Source organism: Columba livia, chromosome 19 (genome assembly GCF_036013475.1).
Source record: "Columba livia isolate bColLiv1 breed racing homer chromosome 19, bColLiv1.pat.W.v2, whole genome shotgun sequence".
Classification (NCBI taxonomy): Eukaryota; Metazoa; Chordata; class Aves; order Columbiformes; family Columbidae; genus Columba; species Columba livia.
The window spans coordinates 4650089-4676427 of record NC_088620.1 but is presented as its reverse complement, the minus strand read 5'-3'; the positions used below and the strand labels follow the sequence as shown (position 1 = coordinate 4676427).

At 51.9% G+C, this 26339-nt stretch overlaps 2 protein-coding genes across 6 annotated transcripts in view; one reads left to right on the top strand and one right to left on the bottom strand.

Annotated features, from left to right (window-relative positions):
- FAM78A (family with sequence similarity 78 member A) overlaps window positions 1-8123 on the bottom strand; it is a 13986-nt gene extending 5863 nt beyond the window's left edge. The window contains exon 1 of the mRNA XM_065035809.1: window positions 6270-8123. Within this exon, the coding sequence (XP_064891881.1) occupies window positions 6270-6532 (263 nt within the window). The 5' untranslated portion in view covers window positions 6533-8123. The remainder of the gene's footprint in view (window positions 1-6269) is intronic.
- On the top strand, window positions 4656-26339 carry PLPP7 (phospholipid phosphatase 7 (inactive)). 5 transcript variants are annotated; one of them, XM_065035807.1, is made up of 5 exons: window positions 4656-4920; window positions 11785-11872; window positions 12221-12504; window positions 13207-13675; window positions 25492-26339. In XM_065035807.1, exons 3-5 carry the CDS (start codon window positions 12373-12375, stop codon window positions 25854-25856), a joined length of 966 nt encoding a protein of 321 aa, XP_064891879.1. In that variant the 5' UTR covers window positions 4656-4920; window positions 11785-11872; window positions 12221-12372; the 3' UTR covers window positions 25857-26339. The 5 variants fall into 5 exon arrangements, with proteins under 5 accessions (XP_064891879.1, XP_021135765.1, XP_064891878.1 ...); XM_065035806.1 differs by lacking the exon at window positions 4656-4920 and adding an exon at window positions 8376-11227; XM_021280090.2 differs by lacking the exon at window positions 12221-12504.

Below are 26339 nucleotides of genomic sequence, written 5' to 3'. Positions count from 1 at the left end.
GGGAGGGAGACAGAGGGGACACGCTCGGGCTCGTCAGGGGAACAGTCCAAGCCTTTAATAAGTCCGTGCTGTGGCTTAAAATAGCCCCTTGGCTGAAGTGGGGGCTGCGGCCGGGTGAAGGAGGGTGGGCATGAATCAGGCCCAGCTGGCTCTGACATAGGTTTGGGACAAGCTGCTTCTCTCTGCTGGCCAGGACTAATGTGATCGTCTCACAAGGCTGTTCTGACTGTTAATTAGTTAATGACCGTGACGTGCCTCCATGTTTGTAACCACTGGATTGTTCAGCAGTTGGCTGTAAATGTCTGGCTGTTGCTAGAAGATACCGTGGCGGGGTTAAAGATCTCATTTATCTTTTTTCATGCGAGCAGGGCTCCTTGCAAAAATCTCCCCTGTGCCACAAAGGCGCTGGGTGAAGGGCAGGAGGCAGCTGGTTTGCAGGTTGGGCGTCCTGGGAAGAACCTGGGAGGTTAAGTGTGACAGGGATGCAGGGATGCTCTGCGGGATGCAGGGATGCTCCAGGGGAGGCAGGGATGCTCTGCGGGATGCAGGGATGCTCTGCGGGAACTAGAGATGCTCTGAACAGTAAGACCAGGGGTTAGCAGCAGCCGGGGGTTATGCAAGCGTGACATCTCCCTGCGCAGATTTATGGGCTGCTGTCAGCTACGGCACCGCAGCTGCAGCAATCCTCTCCTTGAGCTCATAGCCAGCAGGCAGAGGGAGTCCTTTCCCTGGAAGAAAAATTTTTAGCAAAGGCAGCCAAAAGGAGATCCCTGAGCAGTCCTGCCAGGACCCCCGGCCACGGAGAGATGTTTATATGCTCTGCTCTCTAAATCAGTGTCATCCTGGCTCACGGTCCCCCAAGCTCTTCAGCACGAGCTGAGAAAGGAAAAGCTCCAGGGATGCTGGATGAGCTCAGCCCTCGGTGGGCAGATGAGCGGAGGTCGTGCTCTGCAGCCCCCACCTCCCTGAATCCCAGCCCGGCTCTGAAACACCATCTGGGGGCTCTTTCTCTCCCTTTCAGCAGATGGTTCAGGATTACTTTCCATTCAGACAGTGGCTGCTACTCAGCTTGGCTGTCACCCCAGGATGAGATGTGACAGTTTGCTGGAGGTTTGCTCTGTGACATGCGTGGTGCTAAGGTGCAGCCACAGCATCTCTGCGCGTGTGGAGGCGCCAAACTAGGACTTGAGATGCTACAAGAGGCTGATAACCACCCCCCCCAGGCTGCTCCAGCCTATTCATGTGGGTGAAGGGCAGAAGAATCAGGTACAGGCTGCTCGGAAGCTGCAGGGCAACTCAGCGCGGCTTGTCCCCATCTTCATTCCCAGTAGACGTATCTGACCCCAGACCAGTACAGAATTACAGGACTTCCTCAGGATTTGCCCAGGGTTTAAACGAGAGCAAAATGGTGGAGTTATAATGGTTGCTGAAGGCAGGGTGCTGTCTGCAGAGGCTGGGAAATCCCACCGCGACCGAGCATCCTGCTGCAGGGAAGGCGTGGGCAGCAATGGGGAAGAAGAAACTGGCCTGTGTTTCTCTGCGGTGCCTCATTCTAGCGAGTGCGGTTAACCCCGGGGTTTCAAAACCGTCACGCTTTGTCTGTGCAGCTTAGAAACGAGAAGAAAAATGAGGCCTTATGATGGTCCCATGACTGGAGCAAAAGCACAGGCTGCCTGACGGTTGGTGCTGCTGTGGTTGCTCTTCGCCTGCTGCTACAGCAACGCCTGCCTGCCAGCCAGGTGAGCAGCCCTTGCTTGCACAGCCTGTCCATGTTAAATAACAGGCCAACTACTGCTCTTTTGGGTGATTTTTGGAAAGAATGCTGTGGAATGATCTTTGGCTGCATCAGCATCTTTCTGCGGTAGTGTCGAGCCAAGGAAAGATCAGAAAGTGCCCAGTAAACACTTTGCTGACAATAGCAGGGAAGAGGCGTGAATAGAAACCAACCTATCTGGTTTCATGGATCCACTAGAGCTGATCAGCTCCAAAATCAGTAGATTCTGGCTTGTAATACTGACAAGCTTGTTTCTGCTGCTTCAGAAACCTTCAGAGTCTGTATTGGCACCACCAGAGACTGGAGTTGCCAACAAACCTCTCTTAACAAATGTCTCCTTGCTACCAGGAGAAGGAACCTTGAACTATTCCTTGTGGCACAACCATAGCCCTGCTGCTGACAGCCAAGCAGCTTTAGTTTTATCCTCCTAATTCTCATTTGGATCCATTTCTTCCTATTCTGCCACTCAAAATGAAGCCTCCAGCTTCTCCCCAGCCCTCCAGGTGCTGCCCCACCACAAAAGCCAAAGCAATGGCTGCAGCAGCCTGGGCAGCGACAGCAAATCCAACCCGCTGCATCCAGCGCAGACACGTGTATATTCATTTAACCTCTTCAGAGAAGCATGGGCACTAGTGCATCCTCAGCCCCAGCTCCTTAAAGCCAGTCACAGGCCAGCTGGATTTGCGTAACCTTGAGCTTCCCAACATCCAACCTTTCCACCAGCTCCCTGATTCAGAGAAGCCCCACGCAGACTCTGTGCAGGTACCAGCGCGATGTGTGGGCGCAGTGAAAAGCTGTTCCAGGTATTTCACATCCCTGCTCCTACCTGCCCCCCTGCGCCTGTGACCAGCTGAAAGAAAGAAAACCTGATATTCAAAGCTGCTTAATTTTAAATTGTCCTTCACAGTGCCTCTCTCACCTACTCCGGCACATCAAGCAATTCAAGCCAGGGTCACGGCGAAGAACAGGAAGGAAATTTAAGCTGTTGTTCCCCTGCTGTCGCAGCCGCGCTGCTGTGGTCCCTCTTCCCCCCATCCTCCAGCTGCACGTTCCTGCCTCTGTTCTGAAACCAGCAGTGATGTTTGGTGCACGTTGGTTCAGGGGATAAAACTAGCAGAAAACTGCAACTAAGGAAAAGGGATGATTTTCTGCTGGTTTAGCTGAGCAGGCTCAAGTCAGACTGGAGATCCCATTTAACTGGGCTAAGATGAGAGCTCACAGTGCAGGTAAGGGCCAAGGGACATACAAGGGCAGCAAAGCCTTTTCCTCTAAAACCCTGTGGGGTATTTCAGTGAATTCCCATGGCATGGAAAGCAAAACCTTTTTTCCTTTGGTGAATCTGGTTTTGATCGTGTTTTCCCTCCCGAGGACCGAGGTTTATTCTCTTGACAAGTCGATTTCTCGAGTTCATTGTGTCTCTGCTGCAGGGCATGGAAGATTTAATCTCACCAGAGTGAGATGCCTGGTAAGGTAAAGCGATGATGTAATGCTGCCCAGCTGCCCCATCGGGTCCTTCTGGGGAGAAATATATACCTGAAACTTCTCCAAATCCTTGGCTGATCATATTCAAACTCTGATTTATTTATCTCTCTGTTTTGCATATCTCCATCTGCATCGCTTCTCGCACATCTCCATGGAGATGCAGAAACAAGGCTGGGTGATGCCATTCCCACATCGCCTGGCTGCTGACATGGGTCCCAGCAGCTGCTGCACAACCCGGGGCACAAACCAGCACCCAGGCCAGGAAATCCCAGTGGGGAACTGGTCCCACTGCACAGGTCAGAGCTCTGAGGCCTGATCCTGCTGCCTCCCGCTGCACAGCAGCATCTTTCCCTTGAGGGTTTGGGGTGAAACCCTGGTCAGGGGGAGCAGTGACACCAGCCATGGGGATGAAGGGGAGTTTGCCCCAGTTCTGCACAGAAGGGGGGTCAGAGAGCACGTCTGCATCCTCACACTGGGGGTTTCATGTTCCCAGCAGCACCCACTGACTTGCATGTAAAATGATTCCAGCATTGACATGTTATCCGAGCTTTATTTTCCTTTAAAAATACCACATTTAGCCCCCAAAACTGTCAGTGCCACTTTAAACGTGTGTGTCTAAATTATCCCTTCTGTAGCTAACATCCCTATAGGAGCGTTATGCACAGCTCCATCTGCTCCAGTATTTCTCAGCTGTTTCTGTCCTCAACATAATGGCCAGCTTATGCACAGCTAACAACTTCGAGCATAAAAGTGAAAAATTAATCCAAAGCCTGCTGTAACTATTAATGCTCTGGTTGACCGACTGGGTTTTTTTTATTATTATTATTATTATTATTTGGAGTTTTCTCTTTGCCTGTCACGCCAGTGATTAAAAATATGTGTGTTGCAGTAGTCTCTTCATCATGGAAAGTTGGGACAAACACTCTGTTGGCATAAATCAGCGTAGCTCTATGGAGGTCAGTGGGATTATGTTGAGTTACACCAGCTAAAGGCTTGGCCCATCCTTTCAGACAGGTCTCTCTCTACATAAAGGTCTTCCAAGAGCATGTTTCAATGGCATTAAAAAGAAGCCTTTGCCCCCAAACACCTTTATTTATAGCTTTCAGATGGCGATGGTCTACAGAAAGAGAGTGGCGGAGCAGACCAATTCCTCCTTATGCTTGGGTAACTCTTTTTTATATCAATTAAATGTCAGTGAACCTCATAGGGAAAAATAATAAATCTTTGTTTCCATGATTTTCTGGCTAATAGCTCTTCTACACAGCTGCAATATTTAAATCTGACTACCTGTTTACAGCACTTAGCTTGTAGATACAACTTTTTTTGTCTCAAAGCATTCCAGCAAGGGAAGACTGTACCAAATCATCCTTTTAAACACAGGGGAACTCAGGTGCAGAGAATTATAAGGATGTGTTGAGGTTTGCAGCACTAGCAGAATAGCTTTCTGCCCAGTCCTCTTTATTCGGTGCATGTGAGCTGTATTTATACACAGTGGACTTCTCTTTTTTTCCTTTGCAGCTGGCCGTTAAAGACAGGATTTCTAAATGAGCCTGAGAATTACACATGCAAATCCCGAAGGCCTGGAATTGGGAACATCTGAGCAACAAATTGTCCTTGCTAAAGATGGTGATGGAGCCAAAAAACCTACCGATTTCAGGCCTGTTGTAAGTACTTTTAAAATCAAGATAAGCTGGTCTTGTCCTTTGCTGAGCCTCGCTGCTGGGGTTTGCCAGGTGCTAGTTTGCTTCTCAAGGCACTTTCTGCTTGAGCAGAGAGGGGACACAGGGACAGAAGGAGGGGACAGTCTGTCACTTAGGGCTGCTCCTCGGCATGCCCTTCCCTCTGGTCCACATCTTACAACGTGTATTAGCTTTACATCTGAGAACCCGTCCTTTCTCCCTTGCCCCCAGAGACCCGGCAGCGTCGGCACCTCCAGCCACCAAACCATCTGCCAGCTCTGCGGTCGGGTTTTGTCCCTGTGGCTGGACAGACAGATTTCTGCTGTACCAGGAGGCTGCACCCGGTGCTGCCCAGCACCGTGAGTTGCAGAATTGCTGCTCTGTGCAGGCATTCGGAGATCAGGTGCTGTTTCTGGTTTAACTACAGGCCAAAGCTTGCACCAGCGTTTGGTGAACTGGTGGGGGACTGGGGAGAGATGACTTTTCACAGTAGGGAGGTGACATTTTAATTTGACTCACTGCTGTCTCACTATGACTGTCTGACCTGTAACACTGGGGTTTTAGTATGCAAACAGCCCCTAGATTCCCCCTACCTGACACAGATACCTACACGTTCCCACTCTTACATTATTTAAAATGATGGTAAAGTGAAATTTTCACCCTGCTCCAAGGTGATGCAAAGGGTTTCATTATCAGTGGGTTAAATCCACCTTGTTCTTTCCCTGTTGGCTGCCTGCTACCGTGGGCAAAGCATGCAGGATTTCTCCTGTGACGTTAAAAGTCTGTTCCTAGAGCTGGTGGGCTGCGGAGCTCACGCCATGGCCCACTGCAGCAGCAGCACCGCACGCTGGGGTCGGCACTGAGCCACAAGTGTCAGCCCTTGAGTTTCCCCAGGGCTCGTTAATGTGCATTTTTACCCCGTCGGGGATGGGGAGCAATGCCAAAGGGAGAAGCTGGTCATCAGGGGAACCCCTCGGGTAAAAGGCGCATCAACGATAGCGATTTCAGGATCTCCAGTGCTGCTCAAAAGCTGTTATGAAATATAGTGTTGCTTTTGGGTTCCTAACAGAACAAGTGGGTTTTGGTTGGGGCTTGGGCATACTCCCTTTAGAAGAGAAGGGCACGCACTCCTTTAGAGGGGCAGAGACAAGCTCTCCTGTATTTTAAACATATCAGAAAGTCCTGTTAAGTTTCAGAAGAGCCGGGTTTTAGAATCAAACCTACTGGATTTTAATTTTTTGGATTAATCCAGTATTTCCCAGCCAGGCCGTGATCCTCCTGCTGTTTCTCCCCGCTGGAGAAACGCACCCGCACGCGCTTTTGGAAATACTTACATTCCCTGTTCCCCGTAGTGATTGTAAAATTCCATGTGGCTGCAAGCCTGGATCCAGCCCACGATCCAGGTCTCCTTCTTGGGAATAGGGGGCACCAGGACTTGTGCAGAAGCTCGGAAGTGAGGGGTCCGGTAGCGCAGGACCACGCTGGAGGACTCGTCGATGCTGGTGGGAATGGGATCGATGGAGGCTTTGACTTCAATCACTGAAATACTTTCCCGGAAAACTTTGGATTTGCAGCTAATGCTCTGAATACAGCCCATGGCATAACCCGAGTACAGCCTGACGCAGCTCCGAGGGTACTCCAGCAATCCTGGGGAATATTAGGCATTGAAATTATCTAGTGCTAGATCAATTACAGATCTTCTTGGTTTGTAATCTCAAAACTGATATCCATAGGATAGAAAATTTATCACGTAAAGCCTTAATTTGAGTATCTGTCTTACAAGCACTGCTCCTATTTTGAGGTTAGCTGCACTTCAGAAGCAAAGGGGTCTTTAAATGTTTTTTTCCCCTTTTAATGACCCATTAACTCTCTCCCTCAAACAGTCTTTGGGTTAAAAAAAATGTCTCTTGAGTTCAATAAATAACGGTGGTGTTCTTAGCTGATATATTTAGTCCTTCCTTTCCTCAGATGCAGTCTGTCATTCACCGTCAAACATAGGACCAGCCGGTATTTCCCTTTATTCTTTGGATGAAAAGCAGAATGTTGATAGACACATCTATATAAATAATGAAATAGTTTTTAGCCCCAGCTTGTCACAACCGGTGTGGATTTCCACTTCCTGACTTGCAGTTGTTCATAACTTCCTTTCGCACAAAAATTACAATAATAACAGAAAGAAACGACGGGTGGAAAATGCAAAAAGTAGCCAATTCTCGGATTATAGAGGCTCCTCCGCCGGCGATGTCACAGCTTTGGGAGTTGATTTTTTTTCTTTCTTTCTTTTTCCTTAGAAATAGCCGAAACCATAAAGAATAACCCGGCGGTCCTGGTCGCGCAGGCGGGCTCCGGGGGCTGCGCAGCGGGGCAGGAGGCGGCGGCGACGAACCTCCCCCGCGGCCGCCCGGCGCCGCGCCGCTCCGCGCCCGCTCAGCGCCGCGGAACCGCCGCCCGTGCCATCCCGCCGCCACGCACCGGCCCGGGGGGCGCCGGCCCCGCGGCTCCCCTTCCTCCTCCTCGGCGAGCGGGTCTCCGCAGGGGTGTCCGACCTTCCTCCTCCTCCTCCTCTCGCTGCCGCTGCTGCCGCCGCTCCCGGGCGAGCCGGCTGTGGCTCAACCCGCGGGGCTCATGGGCGGTGTGCGGAGCTGCTCCGCACACGCGTGGGCCCCGCGGGGGGTCACAGCAGCATCCCGCGGCGGCGGGAGCAGCGCCGAACACCGGCCGCGCCGCCGCGCACCGCGCCGGGCTCCCTGCGCTGCGCGGGGGCGAGGTGCGGCGGGGGGGGGTGCGGGGGGGAGGCTCCTTCTCTCGCCTTTTTTTTTTCCTCCTTCTCCTCTTTGCTAGATGCCCGGGGAGGTGAGAGGAGCAGGGTCGGTGCCTCCGCCTCCCGGCTGCCGCAAGCTTCCTCTCTCGCAATACATTCATGCACACGGGGACGGCGCCGGCCCCCGGGTCTCAGCCTCTCCGGTGGAGCAAAAGGGGTGCCGGGGGGGTTCCCGCTCCGGTGGCTGCTGCAGCATCAAAAAGGCAACCAGGTCAAACTTTGCAGAAACTCGCTCGTAGCCTTTCCGTAGCCCCGGGCGTGCCCGGCAGCTCCCGCTGGCTGCCCGGGCAGGGGCCGCCGCATGACAGCGGCTCCGGCGGCCGGATCGGCAGCGGGTCTCAGCTTCCCCCCCTCTCCCTGCCTCCCTGTCCTCCCTCCTTCGCCCAGTCCCATCCCTCCCCCTGTATTTCGCTTTTAAACTGCAGCTGTTGAAGCTAAACCTCCTTTGCACATGCAGCATTTCCTCCCACATGTCCGTGAATTGTGGGTAATGTAGTTTTTTTTAGAAACTGTGTTCCTTAAAAAAAAAAAAAAGCATTGTATTTTCTCTTGATTTTTCAGATTAAGATTTTCCTCCCCCAGCTGGAGCTTGGGTGGTATATTTGATAAATAGATAGTCTCCTTATTTGCAAAACCTATAGCCCTGGGCTGGATGGGCAACTGGAAACAATTCAAGCAACTGGAAACCCAGAGCTCTCGCCACGACAGCACAGGGACCAAGCAGTAGCTGGAACAGTAAGAAGTGTTTGAGGCATCAGTGGCCTGTGGGAAAGTTGGAAACTTCTATTATTGGCAGTTTTAGGAGTAATGTTGCTGGCTGGTCCTGCTGACCATCAGCCAGCTGAGAATCTGACTTTGAAGAGCTGAGCACTAGTTGAGGAGTGTATGTCCAGGTTTTCGGTAATAGCGGCTGTGTGTCGGGCGTTACGCAGGGCTCTTGGTGTGCGTGTCCTCCATGACTTGTTTCTAAATGGAAACCAGAGGCACTGAGAAGTAAAAATTGCTTTGCCGGTGCCACTTGCGGTATGGCCCAGCAGCACGGCGCTAAGTAAATGTCTTTTAGTCCTTCCCGCACCGCACTCTCAGCAGGCTTGATTAGTTCATGTAGTTCCTGGTGTTTTTCCACACTGTGCACTTGCTGTCTGCCCTCGGGCAGGTAGGAGAGACTGGAGCTACTGGGTGATCCTGACAAGTGAACGCCATGGCACCCGGGGAGGCAGATTTGCTCCGTTCCACCCACAGGAGGTGGAAAAAACACAGTATATTGTTACGGGTTCCTTCTGCACATTTCTCAAAGCATTGGCTAAATATTTATTTTAAATTTCACAACCTCTGTGAAGGGCACAATTATAGTCACTAGCCCTGCAACAGATATAAAAATTAAGAACACACTCAAGTAACAAGCGATTTACTATCATGTAGTAGAAGAAAGAGTGAAATTAGCATCTCTGAATGAAATATCCAGTTGCTTCAGCAGCCTCCAGAAGGTGCTGAAATACTTTGACATTTGCAAGGCTCTTTCACACTTTTCAAACAAGCTTGTCACAGTTTCTCAGAGCCTTATGAATCTGGTGAAACTGCATATTCTGCGACTCCCGTTTCACTGAAGCTTCAGCCAGGTCTTGCTTCAACTTGGCTCTCTCTGGTGTTCTGGTCAACTAGGAAATTGCATTATCTCATCTAATTAAATCAGCTTTTCATCTTCAGCTGGAGTTTTCTTTAGGTTTTGGTCATGCCCGTCCCCTTTGCGCTACTGTGAGTGATTAAGGCATTAGCACAATCCACCCCAGAGCGGCTGCATTAAGCTGTGAGCAGAACGGTTCCTGTGCTTGCTGATGGAATTGCTGGAGATGCGAGGCCAAGCTGTGATAAGTAAGAATTAGGAGTGTCTGGCGATGCTGTGAGTTGTGTTTCCTTCTGCTGCTCATTTGATGTACCTGTCTGTGTCTCATTGCCCCATTCCTGCTATTGCTCCCTGCGGTATCATGGCCAGCACTGTGCCTCCAGCCTGTTTTCCAGGTTTACTGAAAGGCAGGGTCTCCCCTTTACCATCTGAGCAGTAGCAAATAAAAGCAGCCCACCAGAGGCTATGCTGTGCTGATGGGCATGACTGGCATTGCTGTGTGTGCTGTAAACACTGCAGATTATAATTTATTTTGGCCAGGCTTTTTCTTTCACCCCTGGAAGAATCCCACCCAGGAATGCTGCAGGTTTGCTCACAAGCACTTTGGCTGCAAGCGCTGCTTCTTGGCTAGTGGCTGCTGGAGGCTGGGGTGCACCAGAGCTGCCAGTGAATTGCGGCGAAAGGGGACATTGCTGTCCCCTTCATCCCACACGCATCTCCAGCATGTTCTGCATGGCCATGGCTACACTGTGTGCATGGCCGTGGCTACAAGGGGAATTGTGGCCAGCAGCCCCCAGCCCCGGGGGCTGCAGCACTGCATAGGGAGTGCAGCCGGGGCCGGGCGGACATGGTACATGGAGCGTGCCGGGTTTGTCCGTCTGGATTTGTCTGTCTGGGTGTTTTCTGAAGTGCTCGATGACCCGTGTGGATCATGTGTCAGGCCTGGAATAGCCCTGCTGGAGCAGGGAGTCCATCTACAGGTTTAGCAGGGATATTTATAAACGCCTGGTTTTGTGGCTGTTCTGAGAGCATAGCGTGTCTCCTCTGAGCTCTGTGTGCATGGTGGGACGGTGCTCAGCATGGTCACAGTGCAGGAATTAGTGACATTTCCCTCCCGAGCTCCGTTTAACCTCTGGGACCAGCAGTGACAGCGCACCTGGCTTCAGGAGAGACCAAATCTCTTTCCTTTCCTGCTGCAGTTCAGACACGGGCTTCCCAGCCCTACATCTGTCCCATGCCACCGATGGAGGAACCTCCATCCTCTTCCCTCTGGGGTGCAGGGCTGGGTTCCCATAGGGAGGCTGAGGCAGCTCTGTGGCTGAGGCAGAGAAATTCCCTCGTATCAGTGTCAGCAGAAGAGACAGGCACCAGATTAAATCAACTCCCTCCCAGGGCTTTCAAGGTATTTTTTTTTCCCAAGTGACAACACCTGAGGAATATGCTCAGCAATAGCTCGGCATCCCCAGCACAGGGCTGGATAGGAGGAAGAGATTGAGTCTCCCTATTTCTGCAGGCTCCCAGCCACCAGTGCTTCTGCTCACAGATGTTTTCAGCAGCCCTGCGTGGAGCAGGAGAAACCAGGAGGCTGTCGAGCGGGGAGATGACGGCTACAGCCAGGCTGAAGCAGTGACAAGGGTTATCTGGCCAGCTGATGGCAGGTGGGCTGAGATTTTCCACATGCCTCGGAGCCGGGCAGCGGGATGAGGACGGGCAGATAGGGACAGGGTGCTGAGTTCTGCGATAGCGTGAGAATGCGGCCGCGCAGCTGGCGATCAGACGGGAGCTGGTGGGTGTCGATGATGTGGAAGCATCTGTGCACTTTCCCCGGGCTGCTGCAGCCCCAAAAGGTACCTGAGCCATGGGATTGTGGTTTATGGGCAGGGTCAGGGTGCCTGAGGAGGGGATGAGCTCTTCTTCCAGCTAGGAGCATCATTGCAGACAAGGGGTAGGTTCCTGGAGGGTGTGATTCAGAAGTAAATTGACATGTATTATTTTCCTGTGATTTGTAACAGGGAGGTTATGAGCAAAGGCTCCTTGGGACTTCTGGCACTTGCTTGGCCAAGCGTTGTCCTCATCCCTGGCCAGCCTGTCAGATGGGCACAGGCTGGATGCAGAGTTCATCTAGAGGATTTTGAGAACTGTGGATAGAGAGTGTGAAGAAAGTTCAGAATTTTTCTCATTATCTTAGAAAGCAAATAACCACCTTTCATTTAGCACATAAGCTCTCCAGTGCATTTTGGATGAGACTTTTAAAGATACCTGGGCGCCTGACTCCCAGGGTTACCTGTACAAATGCTGACCTCTGTAACTGAATGTTTGCACAGGCAAATGTCACTGGCACCAAGAGATGTGTCTGTTCTGCTTCTTGGTGCAATATTAATCTTCTCCACTTCTCTGTCCACAGGGGATTTCCATCCTATTTGCACAGGAATAATCCTGTTTCTTGAGCGTGCGGGTGGTGTGGAGCCGCGACAGCCCATTGCGCTTGGAAGGTAACTCGGCGATGGCAGTCGGGGTGGGTCTGGCTCGCGTGGTTGCCGCAGCAGGATGCTCCTTCGGGCCAGAGGAGCTGAGATGAATGGTGTCTCGGAGCGGTGCTTGAGGCTTAGATCCACACGGCTGCAGTTTGGGGGCTATAGAGAGATCATGCAGACCTGTAAACCGGAGCTGTGAGCACAGATGGGATGTTCTCAAGGGCTCATTGGTGGGTGGGAGATGTCTTGGAGGGTTCACCCTGCTGCAGTGGGAAGCGGGGAGACTGGTGGGCTGTGCACAGGCAAAGTGATGGAGCACAATGTGCCATGGCAGGAGGAGGGGCAATTCTTCCCTGTCCTCTGCAGGAGGACTCCCCAGGGCCTGGCCTGAGCCTTGCTCCCCCCATCCCACCATGCCCGCTCCCCAGCGCTGGTACCTGTGCGGCTGATCAGCCCTGCAGCTCGGGGACACCGGCATCGCCTGTCACCTGCTGTCAGCGCGGGATCTGCGATGCTGGATGACAGGGCAGAAATGTGCAGAATTGAGGCCACGCTCGGTACTGGGTGCAGGGGGATGGGAATTCATTAGCGGTGCCGTGTCTCTTTTAATCAGGAGGCAGGTGCTGCTTCTCCTCCGGTCCAGGGATGAGGTGAGTGATGGAAGTTGCTGCAGGGATGGACTCTGAGGAGGAGGGAGCATGGGGCTGGTGATGCTTGAAAGATACCCACACTAGGGATACGTGGGTGCTATTTAGGGTGTCCTAGCAGGGGTGAGATGTTGCAGAACAGACAAATTGGGAAGATAACCAGGGAAAGCCCCTTGTGGGGAACCCCCTCAGCAATGCCCAGTGTTGGAGCATGCAAAACCAGGCGGCACAGCAATACCTGCTGCCGTGGGGAGGAGGGGATGCCGTGATCTCCTCCAGCTCTGACTGTCTGATATTGAAATGTGAATTGTAATGCCAAAAAACTACATTTCCCAGTTTCCCTTGCAGCCCAGGGGAATAAGCAATTGGAAGATTTAAATAGACCAGGCCAGAAGCAACCAACCTTTGGCATGAAGCTTTTCCCTCCTCTTCTTCCAATCTATTGGCTGTTTAACCTTTTTCCCTGGCACTGGAGTGGCTGCCAAGCCTGGCATTAATTTTCCTTCCAAGCTTGCAAGGCCCATGAAGTAAACAGCCATGTGCATTCCTTACTCTATATTTAACAGCAGCAGGCTGTGCTGGGGGCAACTGCAACAGAGGGGAACCTTTGTAGCTTCCCAAATTCCCAGCTCGTGAGGGTGGGAGTGGGGGGAAGCTTTCTGCAGGGAGAAGGATTTCTCTCCTCCGCCGATATTTGCAAAGCAGGTTGTGTTAGAGTCTGCAATGCCAGCATCCCAGCCGCGGTCCAGGGCAAGAGACAGGAACAATGTCCTTAACAGGGCTGAGTTCCTCTCCCTGAACCAGCCCTTGAAGGGGAACCAGGAGAGCAGGAGCTCCGGCAGAAAGCAGAGCAGCCAAGCCGGGACAGCCGGTGCCCAGAACAGCAACGCCAAGGAGCGCAGGCAGTCGCAGCAGCTGCCCGAAGAGGACTGCATGCAGCTCAACCCCTCCTTCAAGGGAATCGCCTTCAACTCCTTGCTGGCCATCGATATCTGCATGTCCAAGAGGCTGGGAGTGTGCGCCAACAGAGCCTCCTCCTGGGGTGGTGCCCGCTCCATGATTAACCTCCTGGGGATAACGGGGCACGGGATCCCCTGGATCGCGGGGACCCTCATCTGCCTGGTGAAGAGCAGCACGCTGGCAGGCCAGGAGGTCCTCATGAACCTGCTGCTAGGTGAGTGGCAAACCTCCCTCCCTGCCCAGAAAGCCCAGCCCTGGTCACAAGGGACAGCATTACCAGGACTCCTCCTCTGAGCGCTCCCAGGCACTGGCGCGGTTGGGAAGCAGGGAGTGACCTTTAGGGTGGATGCTGCACTTATCGGTCATCTTGGTCCTGGGTACCATGGGTGATGGGTGTAGCATGAAGTTGTCTAAGAGGGGTGGAGTGATCCTGGTAGGTGGTGACACTCACAAAGCAAGGGCAGGTCCCTGGTCTTGCGTGGGGCAGGGTTGTCCAGTCAGCCCAAGGAATTGTCTGTGATGTGCAGGTGGATACCAGCAGCAATGTCTTTTATTTAATCGTTGGTCACCTGCCTTGGTGGTTTAATAGGTGGGGGAAACATAAAGGTTTTAATCTTTGATCTGTGGATCGGAGCCTGAGGATATCCTCGAGGAAAAAAAAGATTTCCATCCCTTCGCCACCAGCTTGCACAGACCCTGGCTCCACATTTCAGCTGCCGTGTGATGGAGTCCTGTCTCCTTCCCTGCTGTGGTTTGATCTTGCATCCTCCTTCCCCTGAGGCCATTTCTTGCTGCTGTCCCCATTTCCATGTGCTAATTTGACCTGGAGTCCATGCAGATCTGAGATGTCTCTAGTTCTCCTTTCCTGTGCGGTTGTTCTTGTTTCTGAAGGTTGAGATGTGTTAAAGGAGGTGCCTTCTCAGTTGAGCAGGTCCCATCCCACCCAAAGGCACCAATGTTCCACCAGTGACCAGGCTGAGCCCCAGGCGTGACTTGCCTTAGATCCTGATACCTGAGGACCTTGCTTTTTCTCTTCTGCTTTTGGCATGGGGCCTGGTTATCATGTTGTTCCTTGTGACTAATTACTGCCTCATCTGGCTGTCATCCACCCTCGTGTTTCACCCTCCCCAGAAAAACAGTGATCAGCGCTACTTCTTCTGGTTGGTAAGATAAGCTGAAAACATTGGTTTTAGGCCTTTTCTTCTCAGGGAGCCTTTTGGGGGGACATAGGGACATATTATTTCAGAGGCACCTCAGGAAAGGGACATCCTGTCCACACGGGCTGACTGTGATGTGATGCGGTTTCTGCGTCGTGGTCCCAGGTGTTTTTCCACAAGTTCATCCTTCAGAGAGGGGGAAGACTGCACCAAACTGGGTTGAAAAGCACAGTGGTAGCTGCCTTTTCTCCCCTCTGCCTTTGAAAGAGACCATCCTCGTGCTGTGACATCTAATGAAGGGAGGCCATTGCGGGGACGAAGCCAGAATAGCATCGGCGTGATGCAGAGCCCGCCAACGTCAGCAGTTCTTCCAGGGGCTCCTCGCTGCGCGGGGTCAACCTCTCGCTGAGAAAAGCAGCTTCCATTTGAAAGGGCACGAGGATGAAATAGTAGGTGACTAACATCAGCCAGCACAGTTTCCAGATATCTCTTGACCCGAGAGCCTTTGATGGTTTTGAAGCCTGAAAACTGACCTCTTTGACTCCAAATTACTTGAGATCCTTATAAAGAGCTAATGCCACTTTTGGCTTAAAAACAAGAAAGGTTTTCTCACCCTTCTGTTGACATGTGAGGAGGCCAAATGCAAAGCCATCTCTGGGTTGCCTTGAAACTTTGAGTATCAGGTGGTCTCTGGGAGAGCTCAGCTGTGCACCACTACCTGCATCTCCAGGTCTCCTGAGCTCAAACGTGGTGCCTGGAGACAACACAGGGGGTTTCCCAAGTCTTGCTTCCTTGTCTAGACACACTAGTCGTGTCCCTCTCCTCCACCTGCCAAAAAAACCCCAAATAAATAGTTAAATTTTGTGAAGGAGTAGTTCACAAGGTGACTTGACAGCCCTGTAGGTCTGGTGGCCTCCAAAGTGCTCAGTTTTGTCCCCCAAGTAGACAACAGGGACTAGTGGGACTGGCCAAGGTGCCCTGAGTCTCTCTGTTCAGACCTTCCTCAGGAGGATTTGTGTCAGCCCAAGAGCAGACGTCTGCTGTGAGCGTGGCCTTGGTTTGATATTTAAGATTGCAGTCAGGATCTCCGAATATTTGAGTAGCTGCTGCTGCAATACCTGCATTGCTGATGGAGGAAAGACTCCTGGGGAGCAGGGGCTGGTGAACCTCAACAGATCCCATGAGAAGTGGGGTCTCAAGAGCGAGTAGGAAGGGTATGGCATGACCGCTGCACCTGCCATCCTTGGTCCCTCTCGCTGCTGGTTTCCCATGGTTCAAATCCTTCAGGACGTGGTGTAAAGCCCTCCTGGGTAGGACCAGGTCAAAGGGAATGGAACCTCCTGGTGCTTCCCTGGTCTTCTGGAGAGGGAAACAGGGAATTTGGGGTTCCCTACGGTACCCCAACTTACTTTCCCTGGCTGTCCTCCCTTCCCCCCCTGCTTGCTGAGGGTTTGACACATCAAGCAGAATTTCTGATGCAGTCTCTGGGCAGGGAGCCAGCCCATCGCAGAGCGCTTGTTTAGGATTTGCAATCAGGCTTTCAAGGCGAGGAGACAGGAGACGACTGAAACGGGACCGGGAACCTGGCAGAAGCACCACTGCAGATGGAGGGGGGGCCCTTGTGCCCGAGGGGCTCTTGGCCAACACACGCGGGAGCATTTAGGGTGAGGGTGTCTGACCCTGGGGTGCTCCATCCATCCCGACTGCAGTTGTTGATTAGCAACCCCAAGCAATGTTTTCCCCTCCGTGTTTGTCATCTGTGATGGAATTTATCGATTCTCCTCATGGTGATCTTTTCCGGCAGATGCCAAACAGCCAGAGAAGCGCACTCGCAGCCTGTTACTGAAAAGATGGCAGAAATCAGAAATCTGTGCCCATTGGAAAAATCCCTGTGCCAGAATGTGCTTTCAGGAAGACTAGCGCAGCATCGTCAACTACTGGAGAGTCAGGAAGAAAGTTTGCACCCCCTGGCCAAATTGAGAAAATCATAACTCAGGAAACCCCCAAATTTTAGAGATAATTTTGTTAATCTACTGCTGTTGGAAGTTTTAGTACTGTTCAAGCATTCTCCTGCAATCATAAGGATTTAATGAAAACTGAGGTGCTTAGAGAATCATTTGAACCTTGCAATTGGGCTGTCATTGGGAACACAGACATAAAACTTTCCCTAAAATTCCCAGATCTGCTCCAGAACCAGACAGAAACTCCATTAAACCCTGGGGGAAGCAGTACCTCGGTTTCTGGTTCTGATCCATCTGCTGCGGATGTGGATCCAAATTTAGTGATTCATTGACTGCAAAGCCAGCAAAGAACATTTGGATCATTGATCTAACCCACGGCAAAATACAGGCTGTAGCACATCCCTTAATTTATTCCTGTTCAATTTGTTAAGGGGAAAAAAACAAGCAATCTGATGTACAATCACAAGTGAGGGTGAACTTGTCAGAACCATTTCTATATTACTGCAGTTGCAGGTATTCTCACAAGCACCTTGCTTTTAGTTTGACTCTCCTCTTCCCTCCATTGTGTCTGCATCCCCTTGTCTCTTCAGCTGAATAGCTCTTTTAGCCCACATCTCTTCTGCCTTTCAATATTTTGGATAGTGCTCAAGCCATTTCTTCACCTCCTATTTATTAAGCTAAACAGACTGATCTCATTAGGCTGATGGTGTTTCCAGGTCCAGGCACCTTCTCAGTGAGATGGGGATGGAACATGGTCATCTACCCAAAGTGGTCACTCTGAAGTCCACCTATTGTGTTTAGAGCCAAATCTCCACCCAATGCGGTGAACCTTGTTTAATTTGCTGCAGTCCAGCCTTTGCTGTCAGAGGATGTCTGCTTGGTTAACCCTTGCACATAAAATACCTGTTTGTGCTCAGTTTGAAATACCAGCCATTATCTGGTTCTGCTTTGGTCATGGCTTTCTGAAATAGGTATTCAGACTAGGAGAAGAGAAAGCCCTGGTCTTCTCTTTGGCCTGTCTTGGTGACACAGGTTCCAGTCCTCATCCATCTCCAGCTGGATCCGCATCCCACTTCTGAGGGCTGGGTTTGCTTTTTGGTGCTGTCACTAAGCACTTATTGCCATCACGTAAAATGGTGCTGTGGGGTGTGGACGTATCGTTGTGAGCAGTGTGGTGAACTTGGGATAGGTGGCTTGTCACCCAAGGAGGGGACCCCAGGGTCACTTCTCCACTCCAAGGGTCAGCAAGAAGGTGGCTCTTGCTCTGTCCAGCCTTCTCCCTGAGTAATGACCTGGCTTTAGTCTAACTGGGAATGAAGCCATGATATTCTGAGGCATAGTCCCTGCGGACTTGTGACTTTATCCTGAGCCATATATATATTTATTTAAATATATATATATGTATTTATAAATACATTTATAAACCAGGACTCTGCAGTCTTGCCCCAGCAACTTCCAAGCAAGACTAAATTGGCAGGGAAGTGGTGGGTTAGGAAGGAGAGTGAGAAATGCCTTTGCCAGACCCCTCAAGACCCGCTGACCCTGCACCATGGAGGTGCTTCAGGTATGGTCATGCCTTTCTTTGGAGTCGTGTGGTGCAAATCCAGATAGTACAGCCCATTGCTGGTAAAGGTCAGTGAGTAGATGAGATGTCCAGGCAGTGCAGACAAGCTGGTCCTGTCGAGCCCTAGGGCTCAGCAGCCCAGACCCGGCAGAGCAGCCAGGGAGCTGCACGACAGATACATCAGAACTTGCTAAGCCGAGAGCCCCAGAGATGGTTTGGGGCCAGATGTGCCTATTTTTTTCCCCCTTTCATTTCCTCACTGTGAGGCTAGGGGTTTTCTGAGCCAGGTGTTTCTGAGGTGATGTTTTGGCAGGGGAGGGGAGAGCATCTCAGGAGCTGGCACCCTGTGAGAACTATCTCCTCCTTGTAAAACCTGGCACATGGAGGAGGTTCAGCCCCTGTCCTGCTTCCATCCCAGCCCACCCAGTGCCCACTGGGATCCCAGCAAGTTTGCAGCACCTCTGCCCAGCGAGGTGGAAATGTTTAAATGTCAAGTAACCCAACATGACTGACCCACGGTAGGTGCCAGGCAGAGGGAACAACACAGACACCTGCTCCCTGCATCCAGCATCTCAACACAGGGCCAGCCTGGCATTAAATATTCCCCTTCATCATATCAGACTGCTAATCTGCCTCTTGTTCTGCCCAGATGCAGCAGTTAAAGTCCCTGGTCCTTTGGTGGGTGCTGTCCTCAGCCTTCATCCCCTCACAGCTGATGAGATCGGGCATCTCTGAACAGCCCAGCGATGCCTGGCTCTCCCAGCTTCCCTCCCCGCTTCCCTTCCTCGCCTGCTTCCTCTATAGCAAATATATATATAAATATATATATACTGCTCACTGCAGGGCAGGCTGGCAAATCTGCAGTGTCCCTTCAGATAAAGGACAGTCAGTGACAAGCTGGGACCATTTGGCTGTGGCTGGAGCTGGCAGGGGGTATTTCCAGGGACCCGTATCAGATCCATGGTCTGCTCAGCCCCTTGGTACCGGTCAGCAGTGAGGAGCTCAGGTTCTGACCGGCTGTGTGGTGCAGAGGATGCTGCAAACCCTGCAGCCATCAGCGTGCAGCCCTTGGGAGAACTGCAGTCAGCTGAAATCTGAGTGAAATGTTCCACTGCCTGAATGCAGAGTGAAAGAGAAAAGAAGCGCGAGGCTTGTTGAATGGGAAAAGGGGGGAATAAACATGGGAAATGAGTCATCCTTCTGTCTGTCACGCCAGGAACCGCTTCCTAGTGCCCCTGCCTGCAGCCCAAAGGGGACAGTGGCTGTTTCACTGGGGCGGAGCCAGTGCTGCTGGGGAAGCTGAGCCAGGCTCTGGCCCGAAGGGAAATCCCGAGAAATGGGTGAGCGTGTTTGCAGCTAATGCGCTTTGACAGGAGCAGTGGTTGGGAAGAGGAAGGTGGAGAAGCGTCGGGCAGTGAGGTGAGTCAGGGGAAGGAGCAGAGCCCATGGGGTGTCCCGCTACCCCCAGGCTGGGGGGAGGATGGGGATGGGAATCAGATGAACTTTCTGTATTCCCTCCCCTTGGAAGAAAGCTCCTTGTTTTCACCTGGAATGCAGTTCTGGTCTCGCTCTCCATTTCTGTCTATCCAGGGATGCTGCCAGACTTAACTGAACTGGGTCTAACGCACCATGAGTTGCGATGGAGGCTCTCTGAACACCGCAGAATCCGATTTACCTTATTGAAGGCAGTGGAGTGTAAACACCAGCCTAAGCAGCCCTGAGTCTGAGCGAGGAGCCCAGCGTCTGTGGGCTGGGAGATGCTGTTGCTCATCAGCCCAAGGCAGTTTTGTTCCCCCAGCTCATCCCATGCGGTGCCATTGTCCTTGTGTGTGTTGCTGCGCATGGTTCGGGGATGTGCTGATGTTACCTGTGCTCTGCCATAGCAGACAGGGTCTTTGCAACCTGTTGGAGCCCTTCTGGGAGGCAGCTGAGCCATCCTGGGGCTCAGCTCCTTTCCTCCATCAGCACAAGCTCTTCTCCCTGTGCTCACCCCCTTGTCTGCGTCTTGTCTCCTGACCACACAGCCCCACACAGTCAATGATGCTGAGGTACAAATTGCCCAGCTCCCAAGGGCACAGTATTTCCAAGGGGAGAACTCCAGGCAGCCTGTGTTTGCATTCAGGGCTGTTTCTAATCATCTAGGATATAGCTGGTCTATTTTTAGCTGGGTGTTTTGTTGGTTTAATTAATTGCACAATGCTGCTTTCCACCATTTTTTCACCTCCCCATGGTCACTTACCCCACTCTGCTGCTTGTTCAGCCAAAAAATAACCTCCCCCCAAAACACTGCAGTGTCTGATTCATTGGTTCTTCAGTGTGTCGTGCCATCTGTGCCTTTTGTCAGCTCTTACACCTAATAGTACCACATTTGGGGAAGAAAATGGAGTAGAGGAGTGCACTTCCAGAGGAATGGAGCTCTTCTAGCTGCCACCAACTCCACCGGAGAGTGAAGATGCTTTTGAAACCTGCATCTTTCATTAATGTCAACTAGTCAAGGCTGCAAATGGCTCATTTTCCAGGTCAGGGAGCCTAGTGCCTGTGGGAGATTTGGGCAGTTCAGAAGCAGTAGGAGGGGGCACGTAAGTAAGAAGAAAAAGAAGAAAACAAATTTGAATTCTAATTATGAAGAAACTGTTTCCTGGGAATGGTGATGTTGGTCCAAGGTTCACTCCTGAGCGAGGCTGGCTAAGCTGGGGCATACAGGACATTCAGAGCCAGCCATGGCCATAACCGTGGCCTCGGGAGCTGTGATGGAGAGCATGGGCCATCTCAGCAGGGCCGGTGTGGCCTCCAGCACGGTGACACCAGGTCAGAGCAGGCTGCAGGCTCTGAAACCCAGGCACTGAGCTATTGCCAGCTTGTCGCTGCTTTAACATTGTGCTGGGGTTTGGCAGAGCGGGGTTGTTTGATGCACATCTGCTCCCACGCTTGGGTGCCTCCTGAGCCCAAGGGATGGGCTCGTGCTTCATTCCTGGGCATTTACCACCCCGTTTTGCTGTCCCCGTGGCACTGGGAAGCCGAGTCCAGCTTATGGCTCTGTTTCTGATCCTGATCTCCCAGGCTGGGCTCTGGAGGGCCGTGTCTCATCCCAGCAGCCCCATGAGTGTGAAGTCATGCGAATCGTGGCTGCAGGAGCAGATGAGGCCAAGGGCTTTTTTGGCTTTCTCCTTTTTTCCCTCCCTCCCCTTGCCCCCAGCACTGTACCCAGGTTGTTTTTCAGCTGCGGTTTTGATAACATGTTTATATAAACATCTCAGTGGGAATCTGCCTCCATCCCTGGAGATGCTGCCTGGCTCCGGTGCCCCCTAGGATGCTCAGCCTCTTTCAGCCCCAGCTCCAGAAGGGATGGCAGCAGAGATGGCACCTCGGGCACTGGGACAGAAAGGACCTTACAGTGACAGGGGATGTCCAACTGTTTTGACTTCCCTTAAATAAGAGCTTTGGGGTTTGGCTTGGTTCTGCTGCAGCGATGCTTTGGGTTCGTCCTTGGACACAGGGCTCGCCTCTCCCCTCGCCTCCACTCCTAATGGGCTCCTAACATTTGGTGGTAGCAGCAAGGCAGATATTTGTTTTCCTTTTTGTATTAATAGATATAAAATGTCTGCCCAGGGGGCTCACTTGCAGCTCATTTACTGTGCGTCTGATGCCAGATGTTGGCTATTTACAATACCAAGGTGATCTCTGATGCTAAAATTGTCACAGGCAGACAAGACTTGCTCTTTGGGTTTGCGCTTTAAGGAAGTTTTAATGGTAATGGAGCTTTTTTGCGATCAGATGGTTTTGCAGTGGAAATCTGAAGGATCGTTTCCCTTAACAGCCAGGTCAAAGGGGAAATCCTGGATATTTTTGAGAAAAAAGTGATAGGAGCAGTGGGCAAGAGCTAATCCTTCCTTTACTCTTTTAAATCCAGTGCTACCTGGATATTAAATCCAACACTCTTCATGTATTAAATCCAGTGTTACCTGGATCTGGGGAAGAGCACAGTGAAAAAATGCTTAAAATTAACATTTCTTGCTCCTTGCATCTCACCCCTTGGTCAGGCATCTCTCTGCCATCTCTGCAGGCTCCCTTCAGTGGTCTTTTACAGGGCTGTATTTCCTCCAGCCTTCAGTCTGAAAGGTTTTGCACATCTCTGTGTTAGGGGAAGGGCAGACTGAAGGCGACGATGCTGGTTTGCAGGTGGCTGTGGCTGTGCTGGCAGGTGCAGAGCTGAGGGGTTTGGGATGCATGGGTAGCCAGCAGGTGCATTTCCCAGGCAGAGACACCCCCTGCAGCTGGACCCACCAAGGGTGCCTAGAAGGCAGTTAACCCCTTAGCTGCAGAATGCTGGTGTACAATCACAGAATCATTTTGGTTGGACAAGACCCCCAAGCTCATCAAGTCCAACTGTTCTCCCTACCCCACGTCCCTGAGAACCTCATCTGTGCAACTGTTCGACCCCTCCAGGGATGGTGACTCCACCACTGCCCTGAGCAGCCTGTTCCAATGCCTAACAACCCTTTCTGGCAATAAATTTTTCCTAATATCCAATGCGAACCTCTCCTGGCACAACTTGAGGCTGTTTCCTCTTGTCCTATTGCTTGTTACTTGGGGCAAGAGACCGAGACCCTCCATGTTCCAACCTCCTGCTTACAACCTGGATGTGCCCCCCTGAGGAGGGAGGATTTGGTTTACATTGAGGGGAAAAGGCAAGCGAGTCCAAGTCCAAGCAGGGATGTAGATCAAGGAATTGCAGAGAAGTAGGGCCTGGGCTGGGGCTGCTGGGCAACGGCAGCGTCTGTAGCTGCTTCTGCAGGATGGGCTGGCGGCAGCGCTGGCGGCAGCGATGCTGCCTGCTGATTCACTCTGGCAGCGCCTGCTCGCCGGAGGCAGCAGCAGCAGCAGCAGCAGCCGCAGGAGAGGGCAGGGGCGCAGCGCGGCCCCCCGGGGATTTGCAGGGGCTTTGCTGAGACCCGGAGCTGGGCAAGGGCTGCGGGACCCCCCCAGTGCCTCAGAGGTCAGGGCAGGGTAGGCTGTGGGGGCTGTTTCATAGAGAAGTTGCTCCATGGAGGGAACAGAAAGTGCAGGGGCAAGTGTCAGAAAAAAGCACCAGACAAAGTGATCTTTGGTTGTTTTTTTTTTTCTCTTTTAACGGCAAATTAACCCGCGGTTTTAATGCTGTCATGCCTTCAGATCTTGAAATGTGGGCAAACGAGGCTTTCTGCTTTCTGTGCATCATCTGACAAAAATCAAACCTAGCAGTACTGAAGGCCCATTTTATTAATCTTCTGAATGAAAGGATTACTAAAACAGCTCTTTGGTTTGTTCTCCATGCACACAAGCCTGCATCCCTCAAGTTGCCCTGAAATCACCTTTGACCAGAAAAAGATTTGTAAGAACAAAATACTGACAGGCAAAGGTGAACACCATGTGTCGCTAAAGCACGTGATGCTTGTGTTACTGACCCATGGGTGGATTTGGTGGGCAATGGTCTGTGGTGGGTGTATTGAACACCATGTGGGGGGACACTGAGGATCTTTTGGGGTGTCCAGGCTGGTTCCTGGCTCCTGGCTGGGCTCCTCAGCAATGCAATAAGCTGCTGATTTCAGCAGGAGCAGCTTGGGCCAGAGTCTTCTCTTGGCAGTGCTGGTGTAGCAAATGAATGCGTGAGTCTGGGTTCCTGCGATCGCACCCCAGAGCTTCGGCTCTCACCCACCTCCTGTCAGGGGGAGATGGGACTGATGGGCAATGCAGCTGGTAAGCTCTGAAAATCAGCTCCTGAAACACTGTGCTGAATCAGGGCCACAGGGGGGTCACCTTGGTGGGGTGAGGAGCTGGGTTGGGGGTGATTTAGGAAGCCCAGTGTGAGCAGAGCCCCATAACAGCCAGCAGCTCCTGCACTTCGTCACTCTCGGTGGCTGCAAGTGTTTGGTCTTACCGGGAAACCGCGGTGGGTGGCTGCTCCAGGGCTCTGCAGCTCCTGTTTGAAATCCCTCCCTTGCTTTCTCCCCCCAGCCAGCCCCTTAAAAACATCAGGAAATCTTAAAACGCAGAGAACTGCTCTGCTGAGTGCTGGGGTCAGATGCCACCTGTGAACCTTTCCTTCACGTCATCCTCCTGCTTCTTGTATTTAACCTGGAGCACCACTGCTGCCTGTGCCATCAAGGAGCTGGTGCCCAGATCTTTTCCTCTGCTCCGTGTCCCCTCCGTGGCTCTGAGAGCTCTGGGGTGGCTCGGGCAGGACCTGGTGGGCAGGAGGTCCAGGGAGGTCCTGCTGTCCCCCTTCCCCACGGAAGATGCCCTTCAGATGGGGAAGAAAAACAGCTTTCCCATAAGGAGAGAGCATGTCCAGTGTAAATATCAGCTCCTTGATGCAGCACTGCCAGGGCTGGCTGTGCAGAGGTGGCAGCTGCAGGAGGTGGGCAAGGAGAGCTGCTGTGACAGCTCCTCGTGTCCCAGCTCCCCCCAGGTGCCAAGCAGGCAGGAGGAGCCGCCTGCCTCCAGTGTGCCATCTCGTTTCCCATCCATCCCCCTGAAACCTCGTCAGCTCTCAAGGAAAGGTCTTTATCAGAGCCCAGGCAACTCGTGTTCCTGTGCTGGTGATGGTCTGTGTTTCCTTGTCATTGCTTGTGAGGAGCTGAAATCAGCACTCTGACTAATTAGGAGGGCTGGGGAAAAGCAGATGAGGAGATGAAAGCAAAACAAAATCAATGCTAGGAAAGTGAAATGACAGTTCCTAATGGCTGGAGCAAAGGGGAAGGGATGAAGAGGAGGATGATGAAGACAAGTGCTGATGAGTTTCATTCCGAAAGCAGTTAGGGAAGAAAGGTGATTTGGTGTTGATACCTGCAGCAAAAGCTCTTTTTCTTAATTGTATGGCTTTCCCCTTGGCTCACTGTCTCTTAACTCTCATGTTAGCGAAATCTGCCTGTGTAGTGTGGTCCCGCTGGCTGTCTCAGGGCAGGAGGGACGAGGTAGGCTTAGGAGAGGGCAAGGGATGGCACCAGAAACTGCTGCGGGACACCTTTTCTCCGGTGGTTTGAGGGCCAAAAGAGTTTCAATTTTAGCTTTACCAGTTGTTCTCTTCCTGCCCAGGTGGGTTACTTGCCTCTGTGGTCTGGGTTTCTCCTCTGTGAGCCAGGGATAATGGCGTTTGCCTTCTCCATGTGTGAACTGGGAGGATTAATTAACATTTGGGTGGTGATCTGAGGATGACAGGTTGCATGCAGGTGAACCGTGAACATCTGGCTGGAACTGAACCCAAACTTTTATTTAAAGACACCAACAATCATTGAACGTTCTGCCATGAAAATTGCCCTTGACTTTGCTTCTGTCTCTGACCTTTCCCTCCTCATCTGTCCTTTTGTAGCCCTGCTCCTGGACATCATGATTGTGGCCGGTTTGCAGAAGCTGGCCAAGCGGAAGGGCCCGTACGACATCACCCCCGGCTTGTTGGACTACCTGACCATGGACACCTACGCGTTCCCAGCTGGGCACGCCAGCCGAGCGGCCATGCTCTCCAAGTTCTTCCTCAACCACCTGGTCCTGGCCATCCCTCTCCGGATCCTGCTGGTCCTCTGGGCCCTCTGCGTGGGCTTTTCCCGCGTCATGATCGGACGGCACCACATCACAGATGTCCTGTCTGGCTTTGTTTTTGGCTACTTGCAGTTCAGGCTGGTGGAGTTGATATGGATGTCCTCCAACACATGTCAGATGTTGATATCCATCTGGTGAACATGGGGGACTTGTCGCCTATCCACTGGAAACTAGCAGATACTTTGTCTCCCAGTGTTTTCTACATGTTGTTTGTTGGAAGCGGTTGTAACTTCCATGAGTAGTGGCGTTTTTTAATGTTGCTTCCCCACCTGAAAAAAAAATATATATATTTCTTGCAATGAATTGGGTTTTAGCAGCAAATGGCCGTACCTCTGTTTTGGCCATATCCTCATACTGTGTTTGGACAGCAACCTAATTAAGCTTTACGGGTGAGAGAAATGAGCTACATGTCTGCTTAGTTTGGGTGGTTCACATCGGCACCTTTAATGTCTTCAGGATGGGCAGCGCCTGAGAGCTTCCTGAGAACATGTTCGTTAACTTTTTTGAGGCTAAATGATTTTGGCCACAGCGCTTTTTCTTTTTGTAAGCCCAGCAGTTGTGTCTTGTACAGGGTCAGGACACTGCCGGCGCTTCAAAGATAATAAATAATCGTAAAAATCC